The sequence below is a fragment of the Molossus molossus genome, unplaced genomic scaffold (assembly GCF_014108415.1).
Source record: "Molossus molossus isolate mMolMol1 unplaced genomic scaffold, mMolMol1.p scaffold_m16_p_3, whole genome shotgun sequence".
Classification (NCBI taxonomy): Eukaryota; Metazoa; Chordata; class Mammalia; order Chiroptera; family Molossidae; genus Molossus; species Molossus molossus.
Window position 1 is genome coordinate 95,482,144 of NW_023425366.1, and position 22,581 is coordinate 95,504,724.

Consider the following 22,581-nt stretch of genomic DNA (forward strand, 5'->3'; position numbering starts at 1 on the left):
AATGAATAATCTCTGTCCTCAGTGTATCTAGATCCTTGTCATCTGAGGTGCTTGGGGTCCTGAATGCCAACTGGAAATGATGAGATGGTAGCAGTCTATTTTGCATGAGTGCCAATTTAGGAAAAATAAAGATGTTGTAGGCATTTAACAGTGCATTTCTTTAAAAATGAGAGGATGCAGTATTGTATCTGTGTTTGAGCTTTCTTACGTTATTTTGCCATTACTAAAGGGTTTCCTTCTGTTTGAAATTCTGGCGACTGCATAATTTGCATGGACTGCACGGCTATGTTGTAATTCTGTGCCTCTGAATGCTGGCTGCTGAGTAAGTTAGTTTTTTGATTCTGTACTATAATTGCAAGATGTGATTTGTCTCATAATACCTCTTAATATTCTTTTACTGGGATTTTTTTTCCCATTTTCTACTGTAAATAAGATAAATGGTAATGACTTTAATAACAAAGAGTTGCATTCCTCAGTCCATTTTGAAACACATTACTTTATCCATGTATTGGCAGATAGTCATGGTGTTTAATTTTGATTTAGCAAACAACCTTCTGGCCCCTCAGTTGTCCCCACGAGGCTGCACTAACCAGACTGTATCTGAAACAACTACTATCTGAGACTGTAGGTTACTGCAACCTCTCAGCAACATTGAGGTTCAGATGCAGAATCAGCTTGTTTTTCCCCATTTCCCAGACAAGCCAGGCAGAGCTTACGGCCACCTGGCAGCCAAACCCAGTGGAAGGCTTTTCCTAAGCCTCTGCCTTCTGGTCTGTAGGACGTGAGGGTTGACCTGACCTGAGTTTGGTCTTTTCTAGGAGGTCCGTATTCCAAAGTTGGGTGGGAGCATGGGGCCACCTCGGGCAGGGAGTTGCTCACCAGTGGTCTTTCTGTTTACCTGAATTAAATTGTAGATTCTCTTTGATCATAAACTTAGCCAGACAGGTCTCTGGGTTTCAGCCAGTTGGAGTCTCTTGAGAGAAGCTTTGATAGAAGTCAGGCCTTGCTGTCTTTCCCATTTGGACTCCCCTGTCTGCTTAGAGACCAAAGCTTAAAGATGATGCCTCAAAAGAGAATTTTTACCATAGAATTATAGTAGCCTTATTTTTTATATCTATTCAAATGTTTTATTTTCTGTAATTTTCTATTTAGAGTTTTTTTAATGGAAAATTTCAAACATATATAAGTGAATCCTCATGTATTCATCATTCTGCTTTTAACTATTATAAACTCATAGCTAATTTTGCTTCATCTCTACCCCCTCCCCATCTTCCCGTCCACTGAAATACTTTGAAGCCAATCCCAAATATTGTGTTTTTTTTCCAATCCTGACCCGAGGACATTTTTTTTTTCTTTCTATTTATCTTCAGATAGAGTGGGAGGGAGGGGGAGAGAGAGAGAAACATCAATGTGAGAGGAACACATCTACTGGTTACCTCCTGCATGACCCTAACCGAGGCTGGGGACAAACCGCAACTGAGGTATGTGCCCTTGACAAGAATTGAACCAGCAACTTATTGGTGCCTGGGCTGACGCTCTAACCACTGAGCAAAACCGGCCAGGGCCCAAATATTGTTTATAAATATTTTAGTGTGTACCTCTAAAGGGTAAGGACTCTAAAATAATAACCACAATACTATCATACCTAAAAAATTAACAATTCCTTAATTTCTGATTAATGTTTTTAAAAACCCACATACTTTTTCTAGAATCTTTGCATTAAGATCCAAGATCCATAATTATATTTTCTTGCTTTGTCTTCTAAGTCTAATAATTTATAGCTCCTATTCTTTTTTTTCCCTTGAAATTTATTCCTGAAACAACTGGGTTCTTTATCCTGTAGAGTTTCTTACATTCTGAATTTTGTTGTTTGCATACCCATGGCATTTTATTTAATATAGTTCTCTACCCTCTGTATCAACTAAAAACATGTAGGTGTAGGGGTGTAACCAGATTCATATTTCACATTTTGTCAAGAACATCTAGATGGTGGACTCAGGGTGTTAAGGGCATTGATGGGGACACCACAGAAAGAACAGAGGAGAGTGTGGGAAAGAGCACAGCCTTTGCGACTAACTGAGAATCAGTCCCAGTCCCAAAGCCGGGTTCAGCAGAAGACTGGACTGGATTCTAGATAGTTTAAAATCTCTATTCAAGAAAAACTTCCCTTTTGTTCTCTTTTGAATGAGGTGTTTTTTCTCTTACTATACCGTAGCTTTTTAGTGAAATAGCTTAAGTTGTAATTCTTTTATGCTTGATAAAGAAAAGGAATGTCCTGATTTGTTGAAGGAAAGGGAAGGGTTTATGCTGCCAAGTCTGTAAGAGTGGCTGAGCTTCTGAACTTTTTACAGTTGCCCTATGTGCAGGATGAGGAAGAGAACATTTCTGTCCATTTGCTGGTCAGCAAGCAGCTTCTGGGCCAGGATCAGAGTCAGTCTGAAAGACGTTTGCCATAAGAGGATAATTTCTTTACCCTGTGCCCTTCCTTAGAAGAGGGTCTTTAGAGCCAGAAAGCCTCACAGCCCACCTATGAGCAAGGTCAGTTGAAGGTCTTTCATATTTATTTATTGCTGCTCCTCTTGTTCAATTTTTCTTTCTGACCCTGGAGCCCAACTATTGTATTATTCACCATTATAGCATATGCATATTAAAGTAAGATCTCTTCTCCATGTTTACGTCAACTTTTCTACACATCATTTTTACATGTTTGAGGTGAGATTTTGTTGCTTTTATTGTGGTTTTATTTCAGAGACACAGGGAAGCTGAAATTCTGCCCTGCCAATCATCCCAACTCCTGAGGGCTCCCAAGGAAACAATGTGCTTAAGGAACAAGAGCAAACTGTCAGAGTACCATTTTATTAGTATCTGAGTTATACCCAATATCCTCCATCATGGGATCACTGGTAACAAGTGAGCTGGAAAATAGTCTAGGCCTACCTTTCTTCCCTCTCTCAGCTCCAGATCTGAATTGAGGACCTGTGTGTGCAGGCATGGTGTGGAGAGGATGGTGTGACTGAACCCCAAGTGGGGACTCCAACCAGATATGAATAGAAGAGGACTAATCAGGGCCAGGCTGGAAGGACGGGAGTTTCTTTTCTGGATGCTGACCATTCAGGGCACAGTGCCTTTCATAATATATGAGCCAGTGGACTCCTGGGGCTTGGACTAACCAAATTGGTAACTCTTCTTCTGTGGAGGGGGATGGGGAGATATAAAACGTATTGGTTAAGGCACAGTCATGGGGAGAAAGGCCTTAAGTGTTCTTTCTCCAGTGTTTGCTATTAGTGTCATTGTTTTCATCATAACCTATAGCCACATACTCATTATTGAGTCATTATTTTAAAACAACCACTGTGATACATAGTCTTCTGAGGATGAGTTCATAAAGGTGAATAAGACCTTTTATAAAATTTAAAAAGGACTCAACAATCCTGTTTGGAGTGGAGTTGGGGTGCCCATGAATCATGCAAAGCAGAATATGAGAAGGGTTGTAATAGAATTTGAATTATATGGAATTCCAGAGGAGAGAGATTCTTTTGGCTAGGAAGACTCGAGGTGGCTTCATGAGGGGGCATCCTATTTTATCTGACCCAATTAGAATTTTGATAGAAATGGGCAAGATGGGGCTGCTGAACAGCATGAGAAGGAACTGAAAAACTATGGTATGTTTGGTAGACTGAATTTCAAATGGCCTGCAGTCAAATGGCTAGTAATTGGAGGGGCCAGGACTAGAAGCCAGTTGTATGTATCATGTTTTTTTCTAGCTCTACCACACTTCATGCAACTTGGATATTACTCTTGTACAGGAAGCCAAATATAACTTTTCTAGCCATAAACTCATTTTATGAGGTTTTTCCTCTTTGTCTCCTTCTCCAGGTCAGCTTGTGGAGAAACACATTCATAAGGATTATGATGGCCCATTCCCTTTATGTTCTTAATACCCAGAGAATCATCTCTAAGTCTAACTTCTTTTCTCTCATTACCACCATGTGGATGACAGAGCTTTCTTTCCTAAGAAAAAAAGAGAACACATAAGTGTGGCAGTTGTGGGGTCCACTTAGGTGCTCAGATGAAACAGTCACTACAGGCATTCCTGATAGAAAGTGTCTACAGCCATGGAACTCCATCTAGCAGGGTCCAAGGCCAAGAGTGGGAAAGATTTGGGGAAGATGATCAATCTGTGCCCAGAGCTTGGTTCAACCCAGAATGTGGGATGTTGGCTAAAGATGTAGAGGTGGAATGGAGGAGGTTGGAAATTGGGATGCCTAAAGACTAAGTATTTGAGGAATGTGGGGGCTTTCAGAGGGCATCCCTTTGGCAATGGCAACAGCACAGGCCACAGACTTCTGTGAGTTGACCTTTTCCATGTGGATGTATGGCCTTTTCAGCCCTCTCCAGAAGGTCTGTAGATAAAGCTGATTTATATCTGTTGATATAGCTCTGTCTTTAGGGAAGAATTTATCTCCCTCTTGGTAGTCTGGGCAATCTGTGCAGGTGACAAGAAATTTTGTTATTTAAATTAAAAAATTTTTTTTTCTTTATTAGTTTTAGAGAGAGAGGAAGGGAGAGGGAGAGAGAGATAGAAACATCGATGAGAGAGAACATTGACTGACCGCCTCCTGCATGTTCCCCACTGGGGATCAGGCCCACAGCGTGGGCATGTGCCCTGACTAGGAATTGAACCAGTGACCTTTTGGTGCACAGGTCTACGCTGAACCCGTGAGCCACACCGGCCGGGCTTTAATTAAATTTTTTTTTTTTATCCTCACCTGAGGACACTTTTGCATTCATCCTCAGATAGAGTGGGAAGGAGAGAGGGAGGAAGAGAGAGAAACATTGATGTGAGAGAGACACATCGAATGGTTGCCACCCATATGACCCTGACTGGGGCTGGGGACAAACTGCAACCATGGTATGTGCCCTTAGTGGAACAGAACCTGGGACTCTTCAGTCCCCAGGCTGACACTCTCACCACTCTAGCCAAATCAGCCAGGTCATTGTTATTTAAATTTTAAAAACATTTATTGATTTGAGAGAGAGGAGAGAAAGATAAATTCTTCTAGTTTTTAAAATTTTTTTAGAGAGGAAGAGAGAGAAACATTGATGTGAGAGTTAAACATCAATCAGCTGCCTCCTGCTTGCCCCATACCAGGGATTGAGCCTGCAACCCAGGCATGTGCCCTGACTAGGAATCAACTGGCAACATTTTGTTGTATGGGGCAATGCCTAACCAACTGAGCCATACCAGTTAGGGCTTGTTCTAGTTATTGGTGCACCCATTGGTTGATTATTCTATGTGCCCTGACTGAGGATCAAACCCACAACCTTGGTGTATCAGGATGACACTGAGCAACTGAGCTACCTGGCCAGGGCCCCAAGAAATTTTGTACTTGCAGATTACTTAGGGAGCCATAGCCATGTTGACCACCCAGGATAATGAGGTCTGTGTTCCTCCTGCCCTGTGTGTGTGTGACCTGTCCCTGGGGCTCATTCCCCTCTTCCTAGCACAAAGACCCTGAGGGGGAACTCTGCTGTCACAGCCTACAGGATAAAGCCTTCATACTGAACAGTTTCCTTAGAGCTCTCTTCATGTCCCTGTTTCTCAGGCAGTAGATGAAGGGGTTCAACATGGGGGTGACCACCATATACATCACTGAAGCCAGTGAATCCTTGTCAGCTGAATGGGAAGATGAGGGATTCAGGTAGACCCCGGTGATGGTCCCATAAAAGAGGATGACTACAGTGAGATGGGAACCACAGGTGGAAAAGGCCTTTTGTTTGCCCCTGGCAGATGGGATCTTGAGCACAGCAGACACAATGTGGATGTAGGAAACGAGAATGGCAAGGAAGGGGATGAGGACAATCAAGCCCCCCACCAGCAGAATCATGAGCTGGTTGAGTTGGGTGTTGGAACAGGAGAGCTGGAGCAGGGGAACGAGGTCACAAAAGAAGTAAGGGATGATGTTGCTGGCACAGAACTCCAGCCGAGCCATGAGAAGGGTGTGCAGCAGGGAGTGGAAGTTGGCGATGAGCCAGGAACTCCCCAGCATCAGGGCACAGATTTTCAGACTCATCATAGTGGAGTAGTGCAGGGGATGGCAGATGGCCACATAGCGGTCGTAAGCCATTGCTGTCAGGAGAAAGTTGTCCATGTTGGCAAGCAAAATGCAAAAGTAGATCTGGGCTAGGCAGCCACCATAGGAAATGAACTGAGTCTGCATTTGGATATTCATAAGCATCTTGGGGACTGTGGCAGAAATGAAGCAGAAATCCACCAGGGAGAGGTTACTAAGGAAGAAGTACATGGGTGTGTGGAGGTAGGAGTCTGAGCCAATGGCCAGGATGATGAGCAAGTTTCCTGCTGCCCCAATCAGGTACATGACTAGGAAGACCCCGAAAATCAGCTCTTGTCTCTCGGGCTGGCTGGAGAGCCCTAGGAGGATGAACTCAGAGGTGCTCGTGTGGTTTCCTTTCTCCATGGTCAACTAGTCCTGCTAGGAGATCCAGACCAGGCACAGGCTATAAAGAGAGTGGAGGTGCCCATGCCGCCCTCCTCCCCTCAAAGAGTCCCCCAACGCATAGCTGGCCACATCTCTGTGTTCATTTGGTACAAAGCCCAAAGAAGGCTCTCTAGCTATCAAAGGAATGTCCTATGGCTACAACAGACCCCAAAGTCAGAGTTTTAATTATTTCACCACCAACATGCTACTGATCCTGAACCCCACAAACCCCCATCTCTTATCCCTCCAAGTAGAATCCTTGTGACATGGCCAGGTACTCAGTGGTGGTGACAATGAGGAGGGTGCAGAGAGTGTTTTAGCCCCTTGAATTTCAATCATACTCATTCTTTGATGTGAGCAACTAATGTCTCATAAATAAAAAGATATGGAAATACAGTTTCTTCCTAATCTTGACAAGATGCTACTTACAGGCCATTTATCTATAGAGTTCTGGAACCACAGTGGCACATATATAGAGCCAGAGGGTATTTGTATATACCCTCCTTCCCCTCGAATATTTTGTCTTCCCACCTACAGAGAGCCCAGGGCTCAAGGTGCTCTGGCTGCCACTTGTTACTGACTCTGGGCCACCTTGGTCCTGGTGATGATGCTGTGGGATGGATGGAGAAGGTCAGGGCACACCTGGACAGAAGAACCTGCTGAGTGGGACAGCTCAGCCAGCCCTTCTGTCTGGGATTACTCTGGAGGGGTAACTCTCGAGGGTAAGAGTTGCCCCTGCAGACGACAAAGAAATCACAGCTATAACATTGCCTAAAGTAACAGTTGGCAGCAGGGCGACCTAGGGACCCCACTAAATTGGAGTTTAAAATAGTTCAGTGAAAGCTCAGGTAAAATTTTGTTAGAATTAATATAAATTATTTTTCACTGCTTCGCAAGACTTAGTTGGGATTTGGGTCCTATGAGAATATAAATCAGAAAGGAGGAAGGGAGAAGAACTGGAGTTAGCATGCTGACTGGGAATGGGGAACAGCTGATGGGGGAAATCAGCCTGGAAAAGCTATGGCAGTGGAGTGATGGCCTGTCTGGAAACTCTGCAGGGAGTAATAATGGGGGAACTGCCTTAGGAGGCTGACTTTGCCCACACTGCCATTTGGCTAAGGTAGAGTCTGCTTGGAGCAAAGGAACTTACCAGTGCAAATGGGGAGGATATTGGGGGAGATGGAGATTTCGGCTATGCAGCAGGTCCCAAGTGAGGTCTTCACCTGTGTTGAGAGCTATTCTTGAGCATGAAAGATAAACGGCTCATTTTGAATTAGTGCTTTACTGATTTGATTTTTTTTTTCTTTTTATCCCCCTCTTTTTAAAATTCTCACTCAAAGATACACTTTTGTTGATTTGAGAGAGAGAGATCATTTTGAGAAACATCAATTGCCACCTGTACATTCCCTGACCAGAGATTGAACTCGCAACCCAGGCATGTACCTTGACCAGGAATTGAACCCACAACCTTCTTGTGTATAGGACAACATCCAACCAACTGAGCCACTCAGATGGGGCAATTTAATTTTTTTAAAGGATTCAAGTATTTGGTGATACAGAGGCCAAACACTAGAAATGCAGGAGCCTAAGAGGAGGGAAATCTATTTGGTGAAAAGTAAAAATGAAGGGAAACATTTAATATGGTTGAGATCTTAATTTGACAGTTCTGTCTAAAAGAGTTCTTTATTGGGTGATATGAGAGAAAAGAAAACAATAAAGGGCATTGTTCTCATTCCTAAGAAGCTTCTATTCAAATGTAAAACTCACATAGGAAACATCCCTTGGACTAGGGAGCTGACATTTATTGAGCACCTACTGTGTGTCATAATATGGGGCTAGGCAAGTGCATGTAGTTTAATCCTAACAACAACCTGTATAAGATAGGCAGTATTATTCTCATTTTACAGATGAATAAACTGAGACTGGGAGGGTTTAAATAATTTCCCCAGAGACATCAGGATTTGATTCCAGGTCAGTCTGATTTCAAAACAGGGCTCCTTCTAACAGTGTGGTGATTGTGGGAGGTGGAGGGGGATGGGTAGAGTTGGAAGAGGGCATAGAGGGGATAAAAGGTGATGGAAAAAATGAAATAAAAAAATCACAGAAAAAAATGCTCCTTCAATTTCACTGCTTTGACCAAAGAAGTGAGACAGGGTAAACTTAAAATTGAAGTATCTGGGTAAACGGATCAGGGATTCCTAGAGCGGCCAATGTTGGGACAGAGAAAAGGAATGTAGAGCAGTGATGTGGTGGAAGAGGTCAACTGTCCTGAGGGGAGAGAACTTGCTTGTGTGGCTGCACGTAGATTCCGAGACTGACAAGAGCTTGTAACGGATCCGCAGTGTGTGGACTGCAAAAGCTCTGTCCCTTCCTTGATTATAGTCCTTTGAAACCAGGGTGACTCCACCTTCTCTTTTTTTCCCATCCTCCCACTTCCCCAGAGAAGAACATTTTCTTGTTATTATTTCCCACTTGTTAGGAAAATACTCTTCCCAAGTACTTCTATTTCAAGGAAACCAAACCCAAAAGACCCCCCACCGCCACCCCAGCTTCTGGATCATTCCTGTCAGCACGCATACATCTCCCGGTTTAAAATATCTTTCACCCACATTCCCCTCCAGCTGTTAGCTCATTTCTCTACACCTCCTTTCCACAAAAGTCCTCCAAATGTGGTCAGGACTCATTCTCCAGTTCCCCTCTTCCCATTTTCTCCTGAAGCCCACTTTTCAGGCTTCTCACCAAGCCATGAAGCTTCCCTTGTCAAGGCTGCCATTGCTAAGCCTGAGGTTAGTTCTCAGGCTCCATTTTACTGAAACCAACAAGCTAGAGTTGGTATATTAGGCACGTCCCCTGTCTCCCAACATGTTCTTCACTTGGTTTCAAAGCACAGTTTTGTATTGGCATCTCTCCTACCTTACTGGTTACTTGCTCTCGGTGTCCTTTGCTTATCCTCATTCTTCTGATCTCCAGCTGTTAAGATGCCCCATTGACTTCTTGATTTATACTCATTGCTTAAGTAATCTCATTACTTACAAAGTTTTAAATACCACTCAAATTTCTATCTCCAGTTTGGGATTTTCCCCTTGAATCTCAAACTTATGTATGTCTAACTGCCTACTCCCCTTAGCCACTTGGATGTCTAACAGGCACCTCAAACTTGTCCCAAACTGTCTCACTGATCTTCTTGTCTTCAAACCTGTTGCTTCCTCAGTAATCCCCATCTTATTCTAATTGCTCAGGCCAAAACCTTGGCACTATCCTTAACTCCTTTTTTAAAAAAACTGTCCTTATCCAGTATATTGGCAAATCCTGTCATCTCCACCTTTGAAATGTATCCAGAATAGGACCACTTTCTCTCTGTGTTGACTGCTACGTTCATTGCCCAATCATCATTTTGCCTCCAGATTATTGCAATAGTCTCTTAAGTGGGTTCCTTGTTTATATCTTCACCTTACCCCCAATAATATCTACTAGTATCTAAAGTGAACATTAAGAAATGTAAGTCAGACCACGTTAATTCTCTGTTCAAAACCCTCTAATGGCTTCTGATCTCAGAACAAAACTCAAATCCTTGCCAAATTCTACGGGGCAATGTGTGACTCAGACCTCTGCCCTCTTTCTGATCTCACATCCTTGTATTGTCTCCTCACTTTCTGTATATTGACCACAATGGCCTCCTCACTGTTTCTGGACACATCAAGCATGTTTCTACCACAGAGCTTTTTAAGTTGTTACCCATCTGCTTGGAATTATCTTCCCTTTACTTCATTCTGATTTCTGCTCAAATGTCATCTGTTAATGGTTTTCCTCTACCACCGATCTAAAATAGTTCTGTCTCTGCCCTCCTGCTTTATTTTGCTTTGTTTTTTATTCTAGTTATCTATCATCTATCTATCTATCTATCTATCTATCTATCTATCTATCTATCTATCTATCTACTATCATCTATCTATCTATCTATCTATCTATCTATCTATCTATCTATCTACTATCATCTATCATCTATCTATCTATCTATCTATCTATCTATCTATCTATCTACTATCATCTATCTATCTATCTATCATCTATCTATCTATCTATCTATCTACTATCATCTATCATCTATCTATCTATCTATCTATCTATCTATCTATCTATCTAATTTATCTATTATCTATCTATCTATCTATCTATCTATCTATCTATCTATCATCTATCTCATCTATCATCTATCTATATCTATCCTATCTATCATCTATCTATATCTAATCTATCATCTATCATCTATCTGTCTTCTATCTATCATCTATCTATCTAATCTATTCTTCTGTTTCTCTAGAATATAAGCTTGCCCGGCTGGTGTGGTTCAGTGGACCAAGTGTCATTCCCATGAACCAAAAAGTCACCAGTTCAATTCTCGGTCAGGGCTCATTGGAACAGAAACTTAATTTTTATGTATTACTATATTCCCAGTTTTTAGAACCATGCCCGGACTATAGGAAAAACTCACTGTTTTAATGCCATTGTTATTGAATGAACGGATAACTGTTCTTAATGTTCCCTTTTGTGACCTCATATTTTTGAGATTGGGAGAAACCTTTGGGGATATGTTATATATTTGTAAGTATCCAGAGGTGCAAAATGAATTAAAGAATGTGAATATAGTACTAAAAGTTAAAATAGTTTTAAAAGGGCATCTGACAACAATGAAATTCTTCTGACTTTCCAAGGACCAATATTAATTTAATAATAAAAAATTTAAAAATGAAGAAAATTATGACATATTGATAATCTATAAAATAGAGTAATAATATCTGTTTAACTGTATTGTTGTGAGGATTAAATGAGGAAATACCCATAATGTGCCTAGAACAGTGCATTGTACATAGTAAACACTCAGTTAACTTGGCTATTATTACTATTATTATTTTAAAATTCATTTTTAGAGGGAAATAGGATTTTAAACCCAAACTAAACAAAGACAATGAAAGGAATATTTTAAACCAATTTCATTTATAGACATAGATGCAAATGCCTCAAGTAAAATATCTGTAAACTAAAAAAATAACACATTAAAATAATTAGCTTTTAAACTCATTTAGTTTATCACAAACTAAATGTCTCTGTTATTCCTCCTTATTTAATATTTCACTAGAAATGCTGTTGATGGCTACCTGAAAAGAAAAACATAACAAAACATATCTTTATGCAAAGTGTCTTATAAGTAAGCTATTAAAAGAAATAAAGTCATTGCTAAAAATAAAGTTAGCTGAGCAAAGTTGCCGGCCATAATACCACATAAAAATCAGTAAATTGCTCACTGGCATATCAAAAATAAATAACCACCCCTCAAAAAAGGAATGAAAAAGGTGATTTCATTGCTCTTACTGGTGAAATTGAATATTTGGATTTTAAATAAACTTGGAAAATAAAAATATTTGTTAAAATATGTATAGATAAAGGAATATGTAAAATATAAATAGATTCTAATTGAAAGATTTAAATATGTTCAGATGATCATGTTTTCCAAGTAAGGGTATAGATATATTTTTATTAATAATAAATAAATAAATATACACTCTATAGCAGGCACTGTACTAAGTATTTAAGTATTAGCTTTTAAATTCTACCCCAAACTCTGTAGGTAGGAAGTATTATCTAATTTACAGAGCTTTACAGGGATTAAGTAAATGTAGATAAATGTAGGAATTTTACATTCAGAACCTTAGATCAGGAAACAAATCACATGGAAAAAGAAGGTAATTTGCCCTGGCCGGTTTGGCTCAGCGGTTAGAGCGTCGGCCTGCGGTCCTGAGAGACTGGGGTTCGGTTCCCGCTAAGGGCACGTACCTCGGTTGCAGTTTGTCCCCGGCCCTGGTCGGTTGTGCGGGTGGCAGCCACTCGATGTGTTCCTTTCGCATTGATGTTTCTCTCTCTCTGTTCCTCTCTCTCCCTCCCACTCTACCTGAACAAAAAATGGAAAAAATGTCCTCGGGTGAGGATAAAAAAAAAAGAAAAAGAAGGTAATTTGTTTCAAGATGTTTGTGGAAACATTGTTCCTAAATTTAAAAAAGGTGTAAAACAACCAAAGGTTCAAAATAATAGAAGAATAGCTTTGCAACTATGATGCATCAATGCAGTATAATACTATACAGGTATTAAAATTGAAAGGATGTATTAATTTCTGGATGTTTGTGACAGACTTTAAAAGCAGAATATAAGATAATGTGTACATACAGATGGCATCTATGCCAGAATGTTTGTACATTTGCCAACAAAAATGTTAATTTGGAAGGTAATGAGAACAATTTGAGGTTTAATTTTGCTAGTTATTTTTCCTGCTAAATTGCTTACATTCAACAAAAGGTAGGCCACTGTAGGCAGTCACCTGCTGTGCTTCTGAGCCTGTCTTACTGCCAGCAAACTTTTTCAGATTCTTTACCAAGCATTAGAAAAGGTTGGAATACTGGATAGGCCTCCATAGGTCAGGAAGGAGGGCAGGGGCTGAGAGAGGTTGTCCAGGAATCTAATCCTGTGTGATTTTAGTAGGTCTGTACTCGGTTTTCTTGTCTGTAAAGTGAAGGGGTTGGATCCCTGCATGATTTCCAAGGTTTCCTATAGTCTGTGTTTCTGCTTGTCTTTGAGAAGTGGGGGAGAAGGAGATGTTTTTAGGCTTACACATTTTGGGGCATTGAGAGAGGAGTGTGTCCTCCTGCAGCCACATTGGCACTGACCTGTCCAGTTGGTCTGATTTCTGCTGACTGTGCACAAGGAAACCTCCTCCTGAATTGCTTCTTCCAGCTAAAGAAAGGCAGACGGCTCACAACCATGGGCCCCATGGAGAGCAAGATGAGGAGCAAGAGTGTGGGTGGAAGACAGGGTGAACAAGGAGGCTAAGAGAGCAGGGCTCCATTCCCTGATTCCTGGGCCAAGAAGAGGTGTGTGGGCCTCACACTTAGATTATTTGCAGGGCTCTTCTGGGTCTGTGGGGGAGCAATACTTAAAGGACATTGTTAAAAATAAATGTGCAGTAATTGCCTTGGGTATGGCTGGGCCCAATTCTCCTGGGCTCCAGACACATCATCTCCTTAGGGTTTTTCTACTGGAAAGTTATTGCTTTCAGTGCGTGGTTTAATTTGTTACTTTTGTCTACAGGGAAAATCTTAATATTTTCTTACTTTTAATTTTCATTCCAGGGAATTTATCTTGTTTATTCAATCAGATCAGAACTTCAATGTTCATGTTGATGGACATTTTAAAAAATAGTGATAAAATGCACATAGCATCAAATTACCATATTAATCATTTTAAAGTATACAGTTTAGTAGTGTCAAGTACATTCATTCTAATCTCCAGAATGCTTTTCATCTTTTCAAATTGAAACCCTGTACCTATTAAATAACTCTTCATTCTTCACTCCCCAGCCCCTGACAACCACCATTCTATGTCTCTATGAATCTGACTACTCTAGGTATCTCATATAAGTAGAATTATACAGTATTTGTCTTTTGTAACTGGATTATTTTCTTAGCATAATATCTTCAAGGCCATCAATATTGCAGTATATTCCAGGATTTCCTTCCTTTTTAAGGCTGAATAATATTCCATTGTATAGATATAACAATTTTTGTTTATCTGTTCATTGGTTGATGGACATTTTGGTTGCTCCCACTGTTTGGCTACTATGAATAATGCTGCTATGAACATGGATGTACAAATACCCATTCAAGTTCCTGCTTTCAAGTCTTTTGGGTATAAACCCAGAAGTGAAATTTCTATAACATTTGGTGGTTCTATTTTTAATTTTTTGAGAACCTGCCATACTGTTTTCTGTAGCAGATGTACCATTTTGCATTCTCATCAACAGTGCCCAGGGTTCCAATTTCTTCACATACCAACACTTAATATTTTATGCTTTTTTTCTTGTTAAAGTTTATTAGGCACAAAGAAGTGAATTTGCAGAGGGAACATCAATAAATATAAAAACATGAGAAACATTGGGAGAGTCACAGATCATATTGTCAGAGAGAATATGTGAGGATGGTAGGGGCACTATGATTTGAATGCCTCTACATATGAATTTATGGTGAAAGAGCTAAACCTTTGTCCTACTAGAGGAAACAGTACACCAGCACAAGTTCAAAGGGTGTGAATTCAGTGGTAGGTCTCCAGGAAAGATGTGATGCCAAATTCCTGGAATTTCTCCTTATTTGTGATTTTTTTTTTTGGTTTCTGCACATTACTTCCCTCTGTGAATAATTTTATTTTTTATATCTATCACAGCGGTATAGAACATGAATGCTGAACACCTCATCAGAACAGGCAGTGTATTCTCAAGATAGAATTGCCTTTGTTTAAGGCCTTCTAAGTCATGATAATTAAAACTTTTGTAATTATTTGATGCAACTGGGAGGGAGATGGAGAGGACACACACACACACACACACACACACACACACACACACACATCATCCTAATGGATGGGAGGTAGTATCTCAAGGTGGTTTTGATTTGCATTTCCCTAATGATTAGTCCTATTGAGCATTTTTACATGTGCCTTTTGGCCATTTGTATATATCTATGGAGAAATGTCTATTTAAGTCCTTTGCCAGTTTTATTTTTCAATTACAGTTGACATTCAGTATTGTTTTAGTTTCAGTTGTACAGCATAGTGATTAGATGTTTATAAAACTTATGAAATAATTACCCCCAATAAGTCTAGTACCCACCTGGCACCATACATAGTTAAATATATTATTGACTATATTTTCTATGCTGCACTTTGCATCCCCATCACTATTTTGTAACTGCCAATTTGTACTTGTTAATCACTTCACCTTTTTCACCTAGCCACCTCCAACTTCCCTCCCATCTGGCAAGCATCAGTTTGTTCTCTGTATCTATGAATCTGTTTCTGTTTTGCTTGTTTCTATATTTTGTTTTTTTAAATTCCATATGTAAGTGAAATCATATGACATTTCTTTTTCTCTGTCTTATTTCACTTAGCATAATACCCTCTAGGTCCATCCATGTTGTTGCAAATGGGAAGATTTCATTCTTTTTTATGGCTGGGTGACATTCCATTGTATGTATGTATGTACCACTACTTTTTTTTTTATTCCTCACCCAAGGATACTTTTCCATTTATTATAAGATAAAGTGGGAGGGAGGGAGACAGAGAGAAACATAGATGTGATAGAGCCACATCGACTGGTTGCCTCCTGCATGACCCGACCAAAGCCAGGGACGAACTGCAAGTGAAGCACGTGCCCTTGACTGGAATCGAACCCACAACTCATTGGTCTGTGGGGTGATGTTCCAACTGCTGAGCCAAACTGGCCAGGGCCACTTTCTTTTTACTTAAATCCTCACCTGAGGATATTTTTCTATTTATCTTCAGATAGAGTAGGAGGGAGGGTGGGGGGGTGGGAGGGAGGGAAGAGAGAGAGAGAGAGAGAGAAACATTAATGTGAGAGAGACACATTGATTGACTGCTTCCCACATGACCCCAACCAGGACTGGGGACTGAACTGCAACGGAGGTTTGTGCCCTTGACCGAACCCACAACTCTCTGGTCCATGGGCTGATGCTCTAAGAGCTGAGCCAAACTGGCCAGTGCTACCACCACTTTCTTACTCACTCATCTACTAATGGGTACTTGGGTTGCTTTTATATCTTGACTATTGTAAATAATGCTGCAGTAAACATAGGGGTGCATATATCTTTCAAATGAATGTTTTGGATTTCTTAGGATGAATACCCAGATGTGGAATTGCTGGGTCATAATGTAATTCTTTTTTTTTCATCCTTACCCGAGGACATTTTTTCATTTTTTGTTCAGATAGAGTGGAAGGGAGAGAGGGAGAGAGAGAGAGAAACATCAGATGTGAAAGGGACACATCGAGTAGCTGCCATCCGCAGGACCCAACCAGGGCCGGGGACAAACTGCAACCGAGGTACATGCCCTTAGTGGGAACCAAACCCCGGTCTCTCCAGACTGCAGGCCAACGCTCTAACCGCTGAGCGAAACCAGCCAGGGCTGTAATTCTATTTTTAATTTTGAGAAACCTCCATGTTGTTTTCCGTTGTGGCTGCACCAATTTGCAATCCCACCAATGCATGAAGGTTACCTTTTCTTCTCACACTCACCAACACTTGTTTGTTGATTTACTGATGATAGCTATTCTGTCTTGTGTGAGGTGACATCTCATTGTGATTTTAATTGGCATTTTTCTGATGATGAGTGATGTTGAGCATCTTCTATATATGACCATCTGTATGTCCTCGTTGGAGAAATGTCTATTCAGGTCCTCTGCCTATTTTTCAATTTTTTTTTATTAATTTATTTTTGTTACAGATGTTTCTCCTTTTTTTCCCCATTGACACCCTCCCGGCCATCCCCCCCTCCCTGTCCCCAGCTTTGTTGTCTGTGTCCATTGGTTATGCGTACATACATATAGTTCTGTGCTTTATCTCTTCCCTCCCCTGCCCCCTCTTTTGAGGGTTGTCAGTCTGTTACCCTACTTCCACATATATGGGTCTACCCTGTTCCTCAGACTATTGTGTTCATTATATTCCACAAATAAGTGAGATCATGTGATATTTGTCTTTCTCTGCTTGGCTTGTTTTGCTTAGGATAATACTCTCCAGGTCCCTCCATGTTGTCTCAAAGGATAAGAGATCTTTCTTTCTTACAGCTGCATAGTACTCCATTGTGTATGTGTACCACAGCTTTTTTATCCATTTGTCTACTGATGGACACTTGGGCTGTTTCCAGATCTTAGTGATTGTAAATAGTGTTGCTATGAACATAGGACTTTCTTTCTGATTGGGTTTCAGGCTTCTTCTCATCTCTACCTATTCTTAAATGTCATTCTTATTGCCATTCTGACAGGTGTGAAGTGAGACCTCGTTGTTTTAATTTGTATCTCTCTGATGGTTAGTGATGTTGAGCATAACTTCATATGTGCCTTGGCCATTTGTATGTCCTGTTTGGAGCGGTGTCTATTTAGCTCCTCTGTCCATTTTGTAATTGGGTTCTTTGTCTTCCTTTTGTTGAGTTGTATGAGTACTCTATATATTTTGGAAATTAACTCCTTATCTGATGTATCATTGGCAATGATGATCTCCCATACAGTAAAATGCCTTTCCATTTTGATGGTTGTTTCTTTTTCTGTGCAGAAGCTTTTTAGTTTGATGTAGTCCCATTTATTAATTTTTTCCTTTGTTTCTCTTGCCTTCAGTGTTGTATCAGTGAAAATTCTGTTGCGTGTGATGTCCAAAATTTTGTTGCCTACATTTTCCTCTAGGATTTTTATGGATTCATGAGTCTCATTTAAGTCTTTTATCCATTTTGAGTTTATTCTTATGTATGGTGTAAGTTGGTGGTCTAGTTTTCATGTAGCTGTCCAGTTTTCCCAATACCATTTATTACAGAGGCTGTCTTTACTCAATTGTATGCTCTTGCCACCTTTGTCAAATATTAATTGAGCATAATATCTTGGGTCACTTTCTGGGTTCTCTGTTCTGTTCCATTGATCTATATGCCTTTTTCCAGTGCCAGTACCAGGCTGTTTTGATTACACTGGCTTTGTAGTATAACCTGATATCTGGTATTGTGATCCCTCCTACTTTGTTCTTCTTTTTCAAGATTGCCGGGGTAATCAGGTCTTTTTTGGTTCCATATAAACTTTTGGAGTGTCTGTTCTAGTTCTGTGAAATATGTCATTGGTATTTTGATGGAGATTGCATTAAGATTGCTTTGGGTAGTATGGACATTTTAATGATGTTAATTCTTCCAATCCATGAACAAGATATGTGCTTCCACTTTTTTATATCTTCCTCTGTTTTTTTTTTTTTTTTCAATGATCTGTAGTTTTCTGTGAATAGGTTCTTTATTTCTTTGGTTAAGTTTATTCCTTGGTATCTTCATTTATTTGCTGTGATGGTAAATGGGATTTTTTTTTTAGTTTCTCTTTCTGTGATTTCATCATTGGTGTATAAGAATGCCGTCGATTTCTTGATGTTAATTTTGTATCCTGCTACATTCCCAAATTCATTTATGAAGTCTAGTAAATTTTTGATGGAGTGTTTGGGGTTTTTTTTATCTATAGTATCATGTCATCTGCAAATAATGACAGTTTCACTTCCTCCTTTCCAATTTGGATCCCTTTTATTTTTTCTTCCTGTCTGATTGCTGTGGCTAAGACTTATAGTACTATGTTAAATAACAGTGGCAAAAGTGGGCATCCTTGTCTTGTTCTTCTTCTTAAGGGAAATGCATTCAGTTTTTGCCCACTGAGCATGATGTTGGCTGTAGGTCTTTCATATATGGCTTTTATTATGTTGAGATATGATCCCTCTATTCCCGGATTGCTGAGTGTTTTTATCAGAAATGGGTGCTGGATTTTGTCGAATGCTTTTTCAGCATCTATTGATATGATCATATGATTTTAATCTTTCACTTTGTTTATGTGGTATATCACATTTATTGATTTGCAAATATTGTACCATCCTTGCATCTGTAGGATGAATCCCACGTGGTCATGGTGAATAATTTTTTTGATGTATTGCTGGATTCCATTTGCTAGTATTATATTCAGGATTTTGCCATCTATGTTCATCAGGGATATTGCCATGTAGTTTTCTTTCTTTGTAGTATCTTTTCCTGGTTTTGGAATTAGAATTATGCTGGCCTCATAAAACGAGTTTGGATGTTGTCCTTCTTCTTGAATTTTTGGAAATAGTTTGAGGAGAATAGGTATTAGTTCTTTTTTGAATGTTTGGTTAAATTTTCCCGTGAAGCTGTCCGGGCCTGGGCTCTTGTTTGCTGGGAGAGCCTTGATTACATCTTCAATTTTTTTGTTGTTATTGGTCTGTTCAAATTTTCTATCTCTTCCCAGTTCAGTTGTGGGAGACTATGTGTTTCTAGAAATTTGTCCCTTTCGCTTAGATTGTCGAATTTGTTGCCGTATAATTGTTCATAATATTTGTTAATGATCCTTTGTATTTCTGTGTTGTCAGTTATTATTTCTCCTCTTTCATTTCTGATTTTGTGTATTTGGGTTCTGTCTCTTTGTTTCTTGGTGAGTCTAGCTAAGAGTCCATCAATCTTGGTTATATTTCCAAAGAACCAGCTCTTTGTTTCATTGATTCTTTGAATTTTTTTTTTTGTCTCCATGTCATTTATTTCTGCTCTGATTTTTACTATTTCCATCCTTCTACTTGCTCTGGGTTTTTCTTTTTGTTTGCTTTCTAGTTCTTTAAGTTGTGAGGTTAGATAGTCTATTAAAACTTTTTCTTGTTTCTTGAGGTAGTCCTATAGTGCTATGAACTTCCCTCTCAGAACAGCTTTCGCTGCGTCCCATAGATTTTGTGTTGTTGTGTGTTCATTTTCATTGGTTTCCAGGAAGTTTTTAATTTCTTCTTTGATCACCATGGTAACCCATTCAATGTTTAAAACATTTTATGTAGCTTCCATGTTTTCAAATGTCTTTACATGTTCTTGTTGCAATTGATTTCTAATTTTATGCCATTGTGATTGGAGAAGATGCTTGATATAATTTCAGTCTTTTTGAATTTATAGACTTTGTATTCTAAATGTCGGTGCTCCTATATTGGGTGCATATATGTTTATCAAGGTTATATCTTCCTGTTGGATAGATCCTTTCAATATTATGTAGTGGCCTTCTTTGTCTCTAGTTATGGTCTTCATTTTGAAATCTACTTTATCAGATATGAGTATTGATACCCCAGCTTTTTTTCCTCTTTTTGTTTGCTTGAAAGATTTATTTATTTATTTATTTTATCCTCACCCGAGGACATTTTTCCATTTTTTGTTCAGGTAGAGTGGGAGGGAGAGAGAGGAACAGAGAGAGAGAGAGAGAAACATCGATGTGAAAGGAACATATCGAGTGGCTGCCACCCACACAACCAACCAGGGCCGGGGACAAACTGCAACTGAGGTATGCGCCCTTAGCGGGAACCGAACCCGGGTCTCTCAGGACTGCAGGCTGACGCTCTAACCGCTGAACCAAACCGGCCAGGGCAAAAGATTTTTTTTTCATTTCTTCACTTTCAACATATGTAAGTCTTTTGTTGTGAGATGGGTCTCCTGTAAACAACATATATGTGAGTCATGCTTTCTTATCCAGTCAGCTACTCTGTGTTTTTTTTATCAGAGCATTCAAACCATTCACATTTAAGGTGATAATTGATATGAACTTATTTATTGCCATTTTTGTTTAGTTTGGTTATATTTTTCTTTCTGTTCCTTCTACTAGTTACAGCAGTCCTTTTAACATTTCTTGTAGTGCTGGTTTTGTGGTAATGTATTCCCTTAGCCTTTTTTTTTTTTGGGAAGCTCTTTATTTGACCTTCTATTTTGAATGATAGCCTTGCTGGATAGAGTAGTCTTGGATTCAGACCATTGTTTTTCATGACCTTGATTACTTCATGCCACTCCCTTCTGGCCTGTAGTGTTTCTGTTGAGAAGTCAGCTGAGAGCCTTATGGGATTTCCTTTGTAGGTAACCAGCTGCTTATCTCTTGCTGCCTTTAGGATTCTCTCTTTGTCTTTAATTTGTGGCATTTTAATTACTATGTGTCTTGGTGTGGGCCTGTTTCGGTTCTTCTTACTTGGGGCTCTCTGTGCTTCTTGAACTTGAATGCCTTCTTCCTTTACCAAGTTAGGAAAGTTTTCTCTCACTATTTCTTCAAATATATTCTCAAAACCTTGCCCATTTTCTTCTTCTTTGGGGACTCCTATGATGAGGATGTTATTACGTTTCCAGTTGTTCCACAGTTCTCTTAAGCTATCATCCTGTTTTTAAATTGTTTTTTTCCTTTTGGTATTCTGATTGGTTGATTTTTTCTACCCTGTCTTCTAATTCACTGATCCAGTCCTCAGCTTCCTCTACTCTGCTGGTTAGTCCTTCCAATGTGTTCTTTATTTCTGCTTTGTCATTCTTCATTTCAACTTGGTTGGTTTTCAGTGTTTCTATATCTTACTCATGGTTCTGATGTCCTTAGTCATGCTGTTGAGCTTCCTCAAGATCATGGCTCTGAACTCTACCTCTGATCATTTACTTTATCTCATCTTTGATAGACTTCTCTTGTTCTTTTATTTGAGATTTGTTTTTTTGTTTCACCATTTTGGCTATCTCAGTGGGTTTTAGAGCCTGTCAAATTTTCCCTGTGGGTGTTGGTGTTCTGCTGTTTGTGGCTCCCTATACTGGGTTTGGATGGGCCTGGGTGGGCCCATGTTAAACATCACTGTCAAATCTTACTTTCCTGGGTAGATTTGCAAGCCCAGGCAAGGTTCAGCTATCCTTTAGCTTTTTCCTGGAGGCTAGTAGTCTCAGTTACTCAGTGCCTTTGAATGTAGCCCTGGTGTTTTGCATAAGAGGATTTCCAGAGGGTGGGATAGATGCTGGTTGTTAATGAGCCTCCATTTGCATTACTTCACCTAACCTGGGAGAGGCTGAATCTCTGAGGTGGGGGCTGCTGTTTTTCCCCACAGCTCTGGGAAGGAGCACACTGTCCACCATCCTTTGTGTCCACAACTCAGCAAAAATTCTCAGTGCCCTCCCAATCCCAGGGTCCCCACAGAGTTCTAGCCCAGTCTGCCCTCCCTCTGCCATAGCCCGCAGGTGAGTGGCTGTGGCTATTTTAGCATTCTGTCCAGGCTCTCTGCGCTGTGGAGTGCGCTTGGTCTTTATTCCTTAAGAGCACTGCTCACAGCTAAGACTGCTGCTGTGCCTGGGCTTCCAGCCCGCCACCCTCTCATACCTCTGCAGATCCTACCAGTGTTCCTGGTTATGTCCTGTCCTGCTGCTCTTCTGTTGCTTTTTTCCAAGGATTTGTCTTTATTTTAGTTGTAATTCCCATTTGGTCCTGGGAGATCGTCTGTGTAGCTTCTATTTACTCTGCCTCCATTTTCACATTCTCGATGCCTATCTTGTGCGCAGCTGGGTCCCACAGGCCTCTCTTGTGCCCCTACACTCTGCAGGTCCTGTGGGTAACTGGATCACACAGTTCCTTTGGGGACCCGGCTCTATGCCTATGTTATAGGCTGCTGGGTCCCACAGGCCTCTCCGGTGG

At 40.2% G+C, this 22,581-nt stretch overlaps 1 protein-coding gene across 1 annotated transcript; it reads right to left on the bottom strand.

Annotated features, from left to right (window-relative positions):
• Positions 1-5,534: 5,534 nt before the first annotated feature.
• Positions 5,535-6,479, bottom strand: LOC118642405 (olfactory receptor 1F12-like). The gene has a single exon (XM_036280154.1). The coding sequence runs from the start codon at positions 6,477-6,479 to the stop codon at positions 5,535-5,537; it is 945 nt and encodes a 314-aa protein (XP_036136047.1).
• Positions 6,480-22,581: the final 16,102 nt, after the last annotated feature.